General features: G+C 43.0%; 1 protein-coding gene across 4 annotated transcripts in view; it reads left to right on the forward strand.

Annotated features, from left to right (window-relative positions):
* Nucleotides 1–711: 711 nt before the first annotated feature.
* Nucleotides 712–14,196, forward strand: part of caln1 (calneuron 1) — a 45,413-nt gene continuing 31,928 nt past the window's right edge. Inside the window, exons 1-2 of one of the 4 annotated variants that reach the window (XM_069160993.1) lie at nucleotides 712–1,255; nucleotides 9,160–9,281. In XM_069160993.1, coding sequence (XP_069017094.1) covers nucleotides 9,167–9,281 — 115 coding nt within the window. In that variant the 5' untranslated portion in view covers nucleotides 712–1,255; nucleotides 9,160–9,166. Of the gene's footprint in view, nucleotides 1,256–1,353; nucleotides 1,440–2,613; nucleotides 3,045–9,159; nucleotides 9,282–14,196 lie in introns of those variants that run through there. The other 3 variants (XM_069160991.1, XM_069160990.1, XM_069160994.1) reach the window with 3 other exon arrangements.

A 14,196-nucleotide genomic window follows, 5' to 3' on the forward strand; every position in this document is an offset into this window, starting at 1 on the left:
GCTGTTTTCTCAGGATTTCAGGTATTTCCCCTCCATATTAATACTTAATGCATACATGTATTCTTTACTGTCCTCTACAAAGCACAACTTTTCACATCTGTCATGTGGGGGAGGGTCATGTGACTAAAGCAAGTTTCTTTTGAATCCACTTAAACATCAACTCAGTGGTCCATTAAGAGACACAATATTTATGCGTCATCTTCCTAAAAAGGAAAACAGAACTGGTGATATTGAGTGTATGTTTGATTCAACCGTGTCTCCCTTGATCTGCTAGTTTTTGAAGAAGCAGATTAGACTTTGTTATAATGAAAATGTAAGTTATTGGATCAAGAAGATACTGAACATCAACATCAACTGACCTCCTTTCACAGAAAATGCAGAAAATACTGGAATCAGAACTTTTGAAATACAACTTTAAAACTAAACTGTTTGAGAATCAAGAGCAAATGAATGAAAGAAATAGCCTTCATAATTACTTTTCTTTTAATCAGCTGTGAGGAGAAATGAAGTGTTTCCTGTTTATGATTGGTGGGCATTATTTTGAAATCGATAAATCTTGTTTTGGCTGATGTGACACCGATTCACTTCTGAGATTTAGTGCACGGAATGAAACGCCTTGGATGAAATGAAATGTTTTTCAACGGTGCCGGTAGTTTCTCCGGTTGAAAACGACACAATGAACCGATTAAGGCAAACGCGTAAAAGCAGCCAATCCGCTGCTTTCCTTCGATTGCGTATTGATTTGGGTTGGAGAGTCTCCGTTGGCCATCGCGTGCTCTCATCAATCTTACCGACGCTCTGCATTTGTTGGTGTGGATCGGGACAACGGATCCGTGCACTTCAATGTTTTTCCTTCTTCTGATTCCACCCCGTAGTCTGTGAAAACCAGTGGATACGACGTGGAACCAGAGATTGGAAACACTGATGAGAGTTTGGCGAAAAGTGCAACTCGAATAAAAGCGCGATGCGCTGCTGGACTTCATTTTAGAGAAAGAAAAAAAAAAAGAAGACGACAAACCAGCCGGTGTGACTTTTCATCTTTACTACCATGGGAAGAAATGACCGCGCTGCTTTGTCAAAATAAAGGAATAATTCACTGGTAACAGCAATCAACGGGATCATCAACGGGATCATCAACGGGATCGATCGACGACGCTGATTGAAGAGTCCCTCTCAAGTCTCGAAACTGGATCCTACTGTGAGCATCGATTAACGAATTTGACTGATCGCCAGCAGACATCGAACACCCTCCAAAGTAAGTTGTGGGAATCGGGCGATAAATGACCTCCGTTAACGGCTCCGGCTTCGAGCTTGTTGTTTTGTGCGCGCCCCCATCAGGCCCACACCTGTTGGAAAATGGCTCGGTCAAGACCCGCATGTCCTCTCCCGAGTCCGGTGTTCATCACTGCTGCAGATGGGAAATAGCTACTGTGGAGAATGTGAGAAGAAAGATGCTTTAAAATACGTCAATTTCATATTTCACTTTTCATTTTAATGACATTTCAAAGAGATCCATGTGTAGTTTCGGGCTACACCATAAGCGTAAAGTTTTTATTTTTTAAATTGTATTTTACTGACGTTTAACCTGCAGATAAATCGTCTTACAAAGTCCTGCATTTCAGCTGCAGCTCTCAGACAAAGATACGCTTCGGCCTGCGTTTATTTCAACCCGCCGTCGATCATGAAGCAGCAGGAGATGAGCAGCGCAGCGCAGCGCGTCGGGGAGCGGCGGTGGTGGTGGTGGTGGTGGCGGCTGGTGGACGCGTCGGGGAGCGGCGGTGGTGGTGGTGGTGGCGGCTGGTGGACGCGTCGGGGAGCGGCGGTGGTGGTGGTGGTGGTGGCGGCTGGTGGACGCGTCGGGGAGCGGTGGTGGCGGCTGGTGGACGCGTCGGGGAGCGGTGATGATGATGATGATGATGATGGTGGTGATGATGATGATGGTGATGGCTGTTGGACGAATGTCGTTTCTGTCACACTGACGACAAGCAGCTCACAGGAAGTGCGCGTGTGTTGGGAGTCGATGTGATGTACAGGAGCCGTGAGGAGGCTCAGCACAGCTCTCACTGTAGACCCCCCCCCCCCCCCCCAAAAAAAAAAAAATCTCCATCACCACTACCAAGTCTCCCGTTGCATAGCGTCTGACGCGCGCGCGCTTCAGCTCCACACGGTGGCGCGCGCTCGCCCAAAGACGTGTGGCTCCGTGATCGGTGTTCACAGCATCCGGTGTTGACCTGCAGCACTGTGAGCATGTTCCTCAGGGATGCAAAAGGCTGCATGTAGTTTCCATATCACCATATCTGTCCATCTTCCTTCTTTTTCCACAGATCCCGTTTGTCTCTAATTCCATATTTGACTACCTGTCGTTTTTTTTTCTTCTTTTTTTTCTTCATCTGCCTCTCACTTTCTTTTTGCCTCCCTCCCTCCCTCCCTCCCTCCCTCCAGCCTCTCTGTGTTTTTGTGAGCACAGCCGCAGGCAGGCAGGGCTGAGTCTGTCATCGGGACTCACTAATGAGCCCTCCACTCTGTTCCCCATGTGGAGGAATGTTTGCACTGGAGAGTGAGAGAGAGCGAGAGGAAAGGGAGGGAGAGAGAAAGGGGGGGAGGTGGGGGGGAGTGTAGGGAGTGAGTAAGGAGCCAAGGAGTGGAGTGTGAGAGGAGCCGCCGTACCTGCTGCTCTCACTACTCAAATATTAACAGCGGATTTCTGGGAACTGATGCTGCTGCTGTGGGACGGGACCAAACTGTGGAGGCAGCTGGGCTCAGTGGTTTGTGGACAGGCGGAGTGCTGCTGTTGCTGCTGGAGGCACCGCTGCATGTAAGAGTGTGATGGAGGAGGAGGTCACCGAGCCCGATCCTCAGACGGTGGAGCCCCGCAGCATGCCGCCGCCGCCGCTGCCGCCGCCGGGGACGCAATCGGAGGTAAACGGAGATTTGCCAGGCAACCCGTACCTGAGGGACGGGACGGTGGACGTGATGGAGAGTCCGGCGAGGGAGCCTGTTGTGCTGCAGTACCCAACGGAGTGCGATGCCAGCCTCCAGTGTGGGTAAGAATCAGCATAGAGACGGAGGAAGAGTCTGTTGCTGCAGGGACCGGCTGGTAATGTGTGCAGAGAGGTGGCACCTCTGTGGGACACTCCCGTCTCTCCTCTTACTTTGTGGAGCGTTGCAGTGACGGGTTGATGAATTGCCTTCGCGCCCAGTTGGTTGTGTTGTCTGCCCCGACTGCAAAGTGCACAGCGCCGGGAAGTCCTTTAACTATAAATTACTCTTTTGTGAAAAGTCCTGGCATCGTTTCGTTGATTGACAGGAATACCCGCCACATTATTTTTTTGCATTACAGGGACACATTTTCTCACATTTAGATTTGTTGTCTTTTGCAACTTGGTGTCATTTTACAAACCTGACGAACAGAAACAATTAGATTTATTGAAGGCAGATTAATCATGACTTGTGAGGTGGAACTCTTTGTTATCTCTTTGTTGTACAACGTTGTCAAAAGCTCACCGTGTTTACATGAATCCATATGAATGATAGCGGCTATCAGACGGCTGCAAGCTGCTTCACTACATGGAGACACGGTGAGACAGGCAGGACTGAAGTGTGACCAGAATACTAAACGTGTGACTCCATTTAAAAGGTTACACATCCAGAAATCTTCCTGTTTTTAGTTTTAATAGTGCTGTCGTTTCCTGAACTGGACATTTGTTTTATGCCAGCTGACTGTTACTGATGGAAAAATGATCAAACCGCTCTGATCTCTGGGTGGAAACTTTGTCAGTATTCTGCGAGTGAGGCACCGCCTCCACCTGTGATGTCACACCAGGTGTTTGTGCTTCGCCGTCACATCTCCGATAAGACTGCAATCAAAAAACATAATTGAAATGACGGAGAGCAGCGCGGGAGACGTTAAACCTTCTGTGGGGATCTACCTTTCTTTTGTCATTACGGTTCAGCAGTTTTGCCTTGTGAAGGGGGGCGGTGGGGGGGGGGGGGTGGTTATGGAAATAACGATTCTTTTCTACCTTGAAAGGGAAATTCTAGCGTATTTAACTGAGGCTGGTTATTCTACATGCTCATCGACGTGTCGCTGTATCAGCGTCCTTTAGGAAGTTGATTTCATGGCCGGTGGCCGGTACACGATGTTCTGCTCGTGTTCCTCTATCAGCCGGTGGCTGTTGGCTGTTGTGCTGCAGGGTCTGATGTAAGAATTTGCCATCTGGCCTTCTTGTCATGCAGAAAGCTGTGAGCAAAGCTGTGGTCCTTTCATCAGGTTTCCCTCTTCGAGAGTCCAGCTCGAGAGCGGAGGACTGACTGGTTTGGCACGCCGGTGCGGTCATGATTCGATTAGTCATGTCTTAATAAAGGACCGAGAGGGTTGGAACTCAAAGAACCGCCTCAGTTATATGTTGAGTTAGTGAATAACAAGTTTCAATCATTAAGAGAAGAATTAGTAGAAATAATCTGCTTGATATATACTTGTACTCAAAGAGCTCCTTTTATCTGAGATGGTGTCTGTTCGGGATCATTTACACATTTATGACATGAATGACTCCTGAAAGGGAAGTGCATCATGTTTACATCGCAGCGGAGATCACTTCATTGTTTAATTTTTATTTCTATGCTCACCATCGTCTATTGAATATTTTTAGTTTTTGGCTTTTGGATGCCAATTTTGATTCTCGGAAATATTTAAGAAAACAAAAGAGCAATCTGAAATTAAAGCGTTTGTTTCAGCGTCCGGATCCTGATCGGGTCACGACAGCTCCATCCTGGAGGTTACTGTGACACCAACTGTTGATGGACACAAAAAGTTCACAGAGACAATTCAGTTCTTTGAGGACATGCAGCATTGTGATGGCAGCGGCCACTTACTGCTTCTTCCTTTTGGATCGAAGGTCTCTGATTAGTCATATCATCTTTTGTCTTATCCTTGAAGAGTCAGGACAAGTAGTGCGTTCCCTGTAAGGCATGCGCTCAGGTTTAGTGGAGGTGGTTTTATTTATGTCTCTGCTGTAATTGGGTTCATTTTTGCTGAGACCCACTCTTAACAACTCCGGAAAAGACTTAAAAGTATTATAATGATGCAGTATCAGATTATCTTCTGTCAAGTCACCATGAAATAGTTTATTTCTGTGGGACTGGAAGTATATTTTGACAGAGAACAAGGCTGTAAATGCTCTGAATGGTTTTTATTTTCTCAAGGTCTGGTCTGGTATAATCTGATCAAGATCTCTTTTAAAAATCTTGTTTAAATTGAAGATGCTTTAGTTTGTACTTTTTTTGAGTTTTTTTTTTTTAACTATTCTTTGACTTATAAATCCTGAATGCTCATTTGCTTTTATCTGTGAGAAATAAGAAAATTGCATCATTTAAAACTCTTTTTCTGGATTGTTTACTTTCCGTATGCACCTCTAAAACAATACATCCATGAACTGCTGAAGGTCCGCGATGGTGTGGAAACACATTTGGGTTTAAAGGTGGAGCTCGGGGAAACGGCAGAGCGACAGCTCGTCCCGGTGATTAAACGCCGGAGGACCAATCACAGCGAGTGCAACCATCAACAGTGGAGTCGATTCAGAAACTGTCGTCGAGCCAGACACTGACTCCCGACTCACTCGCTGACTGAAAGTCGCTTTGTGAAACGGCAGCGATGATGGCCTCCACCTCATGTCAGATCGGAGTTACTATCCAATAAAACCAGGTTAGGTTTCATCTGCTTTTAGAGTCACGTCGTGTGTGATTTTACAGATTCTTGAGTTGTTCTTGCCGGACTGCGTGTACAGCACGACTAAAACTGAAATAACTAACTGAAATAGTTAGTTGATTAATTGCTTAATGTTGTTGAGCATCTGGTGCTTTTCTCAATTAGAGGTTCTTGTTAATTGAACTCACTGAAGACGTTCGTTTGGATTGTGATGAGATGGTGTGATGATATTTTAGAGAATAAACAATTGATCATTGAAATCAGTTTTGGACATTGAAATCAGTTATTAGTTGCATCTCTTTTGCAAGGAGGAGCGTTTGTGTCCTCAAAGAGTTGGAGATGCAGAATTCATCCGAGCAGCCGGCTCAGTAAAAATAGCGAGGCACCATCCACTGATTTTTATCTCAAGTTATTTCTACGGTTCAGTTTTATCAGACAATCTAAATATCAACTTCCTAAATCCTCTCCTCCTTTTCCTATTAAACTGCTACATCCTAGCATGCCGTGAATAGCGATTAGATGAGGGGAAAGCTGTGGTCTCCGTTGAGGTTTCATGCATCACTTCCTCATTTAAGGGATCAGTGCACGTTGCTCTGTTCAAAAAGTGCAAGTTAGCTGCTCCAACAGAGAGCTTGATCAATTTAATCCTGGGTAATGATGCCGAAGGCCGTGAACGGCTCGGTTCCACACCGTCTTCTGAAGGACTTCGAGATCCGGGGTTTTACGGTTTCAGCACATTATCTCACAATTCATCTTCTGCATTAATAAACATTATATCCTCGTGAGATATTACACTCAAGTATGGCGGTAAAATGTTATAACTTGTTAATGTACCGTCCACTTATACGGTTGTTAGTGCTGTCAGATTTTTTTGATTTTTTTTTTGTATCTTTGCTTCAAAGCAGCAAATGGTCATGTCGTTAAATTTGATTGGAAGATGCTCAGCTCGTTGAGGGTTGAAGAGTCCGAGCGTGAATGAGGGTTCTGCTGGAATAATGAGTCTCCCCACAAATCAACAGGCACCTACAATAAATCTCACCCAAATCACTGCTATTAAAAAACGACCACATGAGGAGACCGGAGTGGCCGACCGAGTATTGGCAGAGATGGTGTTGGCAGAAGCCAATCAGCAGTGAGAAGACGTGTCAGTCGTAACGTGTGAATTCTCAAGCAGATTTAAAACAACGAATCCCAACACTGATTTTAGACGCTCAAACTAACTAACTGTCCGGCCAACCATTTAAAACCCATCTTACTCCTAAACGGTTGAGTTTTAAAGTTCATTCTACACCACAAAGCTTTTGAGAAAATAACGTCGGAACAGTGAAGAGCGAGAAGGTGTTTCTGACTTCCTCCCACCGTCCAAACACACGCGTGCGACGTGGATTGATGATTTCCAAGTTGTCCGTAGGTGTGAATGTGAGTGGTTGTTTGTCTTTCCGTGTTGACCCCGTGATGGACCGGGATGCCTGTCCAGAGTGAACTTCAGCCAAAGTCAGCTGGGACAGGCTCCAGTTCCCGTTCAGGATCCAGACAGAGTTTGAGTGGACGGATGGATGTCACTACACGGTCCATTCAGAAAGAGACAACTCGTAAAGTGACTTTGTGGTGAGAGCCTCATTATGGTCAAAACATGTTCCGTTGATTTCCTGATCAGTTTGTTTCAGCACTATTCTGAATACTCCTGTCGTTAAATGAAATGTAAGCACGTCCATCAGACAGATGTAACCGAGTTAAAATCAAATATTCCTCTCTAAAACGGGAGAATTACGTTGTTTTTGAATTCCAGTACATCTGACTTATCTACAAGTGCAGTCCTTCACAACAAAACATCCAGGCTCTTGTAACTGAAATGCATGTCTGCCCTCTTCTTAGAGCTGGTTTGTGGGAGCGTTTAGTCGGATAAAAAGATTACTTAAGCATGCAAAGGCTTCAGAAACGTGAGAAAACTCCCAATGAAAGCCAGACATTTCCTCCACGCACCGAGCGAGTGGTCGTCTTGAAGTGTACGTGGAGTCTGTCGCTGCAGGCTAAATCACGCCGATCAATATTTCTTCAAGCAACACAGATTCAGGACAGCGTACTTCTGTGTCAAACAGCTGACGATATATCTGTTTGGCTCCTAACGTAATCTGGAAAGAGCGATGGTTGTAATATTCAAAATGACAGCTGAGAAATGATTGAATAATTGATGAATAAGGAAATGAAAAATCCTGACATTGTGAGCAAGAAAAAGCTGGTGTAATAAACGTAGCAGCAGACGTCTTGATTTGCACGCTTATTAAACTGACAAACAAGAAATATGCATTGACCAGTTTTAAATTGTGAGCTAACAGATGGCTGGTCGCTCCGAGTAGAGAAATACAGCCATTGTTTTGGATATATTTCAAAATTATGCCTCAACAAAAGAGAAAAAAAATAAATAAATGCATGTTTTATGAAATATTGCCCAGATATCACAAAATAATGTTGGTTTTTTTATGTAAAAGTTAGAAGAGATTCCCTTAAAGGTTTTCTTTCATACTCAAATTGATTTTTCTGTAATCAGATAATCAACGCATGACAGTTGTTGTTGTTTTTTTCGCAAAGTTTTATTTAAATCTCTATGCATGTTGCCAATTTGCCAAAACAAACAATTTTAGCCAAGTACCCAGGCAGTCATCAGTTCCTCTAAGGCATGAGTTGGGAAACTTTTCAAATGAATAAACTGACTGCTTAATTTGTTTGTTTGTTTGTTTGTGCTTTCTCAGTAATAAGAGCACTTCGGGAGGAAATTGGCAACAGAGTACTTTTAAGAATTAGACTTGCATATTTGTTAGTCTTTTTTTAGCAAGCTGCTGTGAAAGCCTGCACGTCAACTTGTAAGTAAATTGTAACTGAGACTTGCATGACTCGGCAGTATTGACGTAAAGCTCAACTGTTGAAAGAGGCAAATTCATCGAAGAACCAGTTATTCAGTGGAGAGTTAACTATTATCTTGGCCAATTTTAAACTCCTCATTCTGTTTTCAGAAGAGACTCCTCAAAGTGCTCATCGAGATGAAATCTAATGAGAATAGAAAGGACGAATCACCCACATCTCTCTGCACCATGTGATCTTATTTTTCCCTTCCTTTGCCCTTGGGCTTCAATTTATTAAATAATGAATTGCCTCCAACTCATTTCCACATACAGCGCGCGCGCACACACACACACACACACACACACACACGTGTCCACTACATTTACCTGTAGTTATACGAGTCTGCCTCACTGTGTGAATTTCCATTTAGAGTTCTGCTTCATTTATGGATCTCGTTGTGATGTTAATTTCTTTCAGCTTTACCAATTTAAAAAATGGACAAATCATCTTCTGAAATCACCATGAAACGTCACACGTGGGAGTTCCTGTCTTTCAGAGCGCGTGTAATGTGGGATAAGTTTGAATTCTAACCGTGTCCTCCTGTTGTGTCTCAGGGAGAAGATGCCGTTCCACCATGTGACGGCGGGCCTCCTCTACAAAGGGAACTACCTGAGCCGCTCGCTGTCCGACAGCGACAGCGACGTGCTGGCCAGCATCTCCGTTGAGGAGCTGCACGGTAAGACTTCACGATGATTCATGTTCATGGGAAGTGATCGGTCTGTCGCGTCTCGTCCTTCGACCCCCGAAAACCGCCGGCACCATTTTTTTTCTTCAGTGCAGATGATATTTTAAAGTCTACTGTAACCTGGCGAAGCCAAAGGAATCTGTTTCAAGACATTGCACGTGTTTAGTAGCATCTCAGGGCGTTCATGCATATCTATAGATCCTCCATCTATAGTGCATTTCCTAGAAAGAAACAGTATATGTGCGGTAACACAAGTTCTGCTCTACAGTGCAAAAAAAAAGACAACTGAATGAGACTAAAATACTTTGACCTGGAAAATATGGTGCTGCATACAAATGAGTGTAAACTCACTGCAGCTTTATGTTTAGTTCCACTTCATGCCAGCTTGAGGAGGCTGTAGAACTGGAAAAAAAACAGTTCGCAAAAGTTAAAGGACAACATTGGCTGCATTTGGAAATGTTTACTGACAAACAAAGCTTCAAGGAGGTTTGGGATTCTGCATTTATGCAACGTTTTCTTTTTTCATTTAAAAGAAAACACGTTGCAGAATCCCAAACCTACGTGGAGCTTTTGTTCACATTTCCAGTTACTTCCAAAATAAATCCACAAATCACACGACGGCCGGTCAAAAAAAAAAAAAAAAAAAAAAAAAAAAAAAGGCAACTAAACGGGTTTTGTTTTTAAAGGCAGGTGCTGATCCGGCTTGGTTTTATGGTCAGTAATGTTTTAAAGAGAATACAGCGCTGCAGAAACCAGCAGCATCATCCTCATGTGAGCCAACAAAACACAGCAGTGCATTATTCCCCACATATCTTATCACACCGGGAGCATTTGCGGTCTGCTGGCATCTCTTTCTCTCTCTCTCTCTCTCTGAGGGTGTGTTCATGAAGCCTTTGTTTTGGAGTCTGTCTGAGAGTAATCACCCCGGCCTGCACAACGCAAACCTGATCAATAACAGGCTGCTGGAGTCAGCAGTGGCAGTCTCACAGGTAGCAAACAAACTAGACCCCCGCAGACCTCGGAAATTTTCATCCATTGATGCAACATTAAGCTGCCGGCTGGAAAATTGGCAGCACGGCGCACGGTAATAGTCAGATACTCCGTCAGGGTCGAGTTTTAATATGCATGAAGGAATTTGCAAAGTATAAATTCCTTATTCCTGTTGCAATGGGTTTGTGTTGTTCAGTGAATAGGACATAACTTGTGGTCCTCATGAGGTTCTTTTAAAAACACTGAGTGACTAACTGAGGCCTGTCGACACTCTAATTACTGTATTATTATTTACCGTACGCTGCTGCTGGATGATTGATAGTTTCACAGTAGTCTCTAGTTTGGATAGTTGGAGGCAGTGGAAGGAGAATGAGTCATTCTGCGTTTTGGTCTTCTGACACCAAGGCCTTTTCTGATTGGTCAGAGCATAGATATCAAGCACATTATAGTTTTAGTGATTTCCACAACAAGTGTCCATGAATGCAATTAGAAAACATATAAAAAGCAGCTTTTTTTTTTATAATCACAAAATATTATTTTCCTTTTTTTTAAGGTAATCTAATGAATATTGTTTGGAGATCCATGATTACAGGACAAACGGGGATTGTTTGTGATTCATATTAATTGGAGATCCATTTTTAACAGTACAGATTAAAAGAAGTTTCGTGCCTTTGCTGCACTCACTCAACAGAAACTTTGCACTTTTGTAACGTCCCATGAATTAAGATGGAAACTGGAAACGTTTTTATCTTAATGTTTTTTTTTTAAAGACACAATGGTGAAAAAACTTTGATGTCACGTGCAAATTCTATTACAGAAGTAGTGCTGTTTTAGGGGCAAATGATAGTCGCACCAAATTTTAATCTGACTTTTGACTCTTTTGATGACATTTCTACACAGAATTATATATAAAATGTGTCCTGGAACAGTATTTAGTTCCACTGATGTGTAAATCAGCATTTTTGGATAGAACCTCATTTTTGTAAATAAAGAAAATATGTACTTGCTATTCCATAAATCTGTAAACATACACGGTAACGGGTTTCCAGTGATTCAGAGGATTATAACCAACAGTGTGATGACAACCTGTGTCGAGTGTTTTGCGCTTTCAAACGTTTTCCTAATAACACCAGAAAAAAACAGATCATTTCAACACACACAGTTTTCATGTGGTTCTGATAGAAATAGCCTCACGTGTCCATTTTCAGATGTGATTAGAAACTCTTATGCTGCATGTCTTCCCCGGTTCACCTTCCACTTCCTGCACATTCAACACTTCTGCTTCACAGTATTTAAATAGGCAATTTACTGTATTTGTCCAGCGCCATTAAAAAACCTTCGACGCTGGGCTGACCTGTCGTCTGGCTGCCAGACTGGAATCAGTCAGCTGCTGCGTTTTTATTTTTTTTTATTTTTTTGCTAATGTCTCCTCTCTCTTGAGAAGCCTGTGTTGCCTGCTGGGATGCATACAGACAGCAGCAGGCCCTGGAGTGTTTCTCGCGGTATGGATAATGCTGCAGTGTTTTACATACGTCAGTCATTCGGAGACGGCCGGCTGCATCGATCGTATCTCGCTCGTTCGTTCGCAGCTTCGGAGGAAACGAAGGCGACTTTGTGACCAACTTCAACTGCAAAACCGTGATTTTAGTTTTTGTGAAGATTAAAGTTATAGTCAAGGAAATATATTGACATTTATTAAATCGCCACTAACGCCGGTCGTCTAGGCAACACTGTTGAAGAGTGACTGTTTCCTGACCTGTGTTTTCTCTCCACATGGTGCCTGCGTGTTTGAGTACACGCTTTAAACTACAGTGCAGGGCGTGTAAATATCCTTTGGAGGATGTCGGGCTGGGACTTATTTCTTTGAAACAGAATACACAAGATGATCCACCGTGAACATAAATGGACTTGTTGCCTCCAGAGCCGCTGCTCTGTGTTTCAGGAGCGCTGCTGTCACTCAACTTGGTTTGAGCGTGTTGTTTCTTTTTCTTGTGCAACCTTCCTCACTATTCCCTGAAAGTAGTGGACCAACTTCATCACAATTGTGACTGTTCATTGTTTTTATTTTCGCAGCTGTTATTAATTTATTCATGTGGTTGGTTCCGTATCATAAAGTCTCTTCGTAGGTTTGTTCCAGAGATGCTCTGGAAGCAATTTCTACACTTCTGGCACCTCCCTACTTAGTTTCAGGGCAGATCGTTTTGTCTCTCTCATTATGTAAATCCAATCACCTTTATGCCTTTTATGCTCTTTGATATGTTGTTAGATTCAAGCTGAGTAAAGTTTCATAATCTTGTTGTTTCCGGAAAGAACAAAACGAGCTGTTATTGCAAAGATAAAATGTCACATTTAATGAGTGAGAGTAATTTAGAGGCTGTGAAGTTTCACTAAATTGAACATAATTTCTGTTTAAAAGCTCCTGCCAACAAATAACTCTTGATAAAGATATTAAAATGTTGTTTACATAATATAAATGCCAAATATAGACATAAAGAGGTCAGTAAATAACATCAAGTTCTTGTTTGTTCAGTGCGCTATTTCCTTATTTGTTTGTTGTGCTGTTTCTGAGGGATGATGTTGCTGGGTGAAGTTGGTACTTTACATCCAGCCAACAAACTTTGGTTATCTTTGTGAATTTAGGGAAAACTTAGGACGTCTCTCTGCAAGTTTTATGCAAATCAAATTTTAACTGCATCTGTGATCTCAGGCCAGCACGAGCAGACGTTACTCAGAACGTAAATTGGTTCAAAAGATGGCACACCAGGACATGAATGCATTTTTAAACGCATTTAGTTTGATTAAATATTCATGTTAAATTGAGCTATTTTCACCAAGTATGTTTTTAGGGGTTGTTGTTCTTATACTCTACAGTATGTTATAATTATTCTGGTTCCAGTAACCGGACCGACAAAGTAGTAGCATCTAGACACATTATCCACAGTGGTACTCCAGGGGGATTTCCAATAGACTTCACAGTACAAAAAGAAAAGGAAAAAAAAAAAGTAGTAGTCCTGGAGCAAGATCTAAAATAGGCTGCTTTATTAAATGTTAAGTGAAAGGCTTGCAGAAGAAATCCTTCCTAGTTGGCACGTGTGCTCTTCTTTCATAGAGCATGCTGAGCTAGACCAGACGGCAGGAAGCCGACGGGTTGGCGTGAGTCTGTTCAGCCCACCAGCGCTGAGCTTCCCCCTGAAGCATAGAGGGAGAAGAAACAGGGTTTCCAACATCATCTCCATATAAACAACAGTTCCCACCTGGCAGGTTGTGTGTCTGGGCTTCCTGCAGAACTGCTACCTTATAGTGAAGCTACTGGTTTGTACAATCAGAACCAGGCAGACCGGATCTCTAAACCTTCAATCGACAACATGTCTCCGGGGGGGGGAGCTGTCCAGGGTGCTGACGGTGTTATTCCTTCTCCTCAGTCACACTGGGATGTCACAACACCTTAAGTACTCACCAATACGGCGCCATAGCAACGCCGCGCTCATCTGAAATGGAGCGTCGGTGTTAAAGATGCTGAGGAGTCATTTAAACGTTGGTCTGATGTTATTACGCCTACAAAGTTTTTCCATTTCACAAATAGAGACACGTAAATATAAACAACCGCACGGCGTTCTGCTGTTGAGGATACAGCAGTAAGATATTTTAATTCAAACGGTAGATTTGGCAATATGAAGACCCGTTTGACTTTTTACATCACGCACTTTGAATACGTCCAATAATCCCACAATCCTCAGCAGGTGTTTCTATCCAAAAAAAAAAAAAAAATTAATAAAAAAAACAACAATGAAAACTCTCCCCAGATATAAATCAAGCTCATCATGATCTATTCAACATAAAACAATATACTTAATGGAGACCACTGCATACACACATAACGTAATAATGCTATTTTATTCCACAATACGCAGCTCGG

Source organism: Embiotoca jacksoni, unplaced genomic scaffold (assembly GCF_022577435.1).
Source record: "Embiotoca jacksoni isolate LCO1_2020_lvr unplaced genomic scaffold, fEmbJac1.0.p SCAF_28, whole genome shotgun sequence".
In the NCBI taxonomy this organism is placed as follows: Eukaryota; Metazoa; Chordata; class Actinopteri; family Embiotocidae; genus Embiotoca; species Embiotoca jacksoni.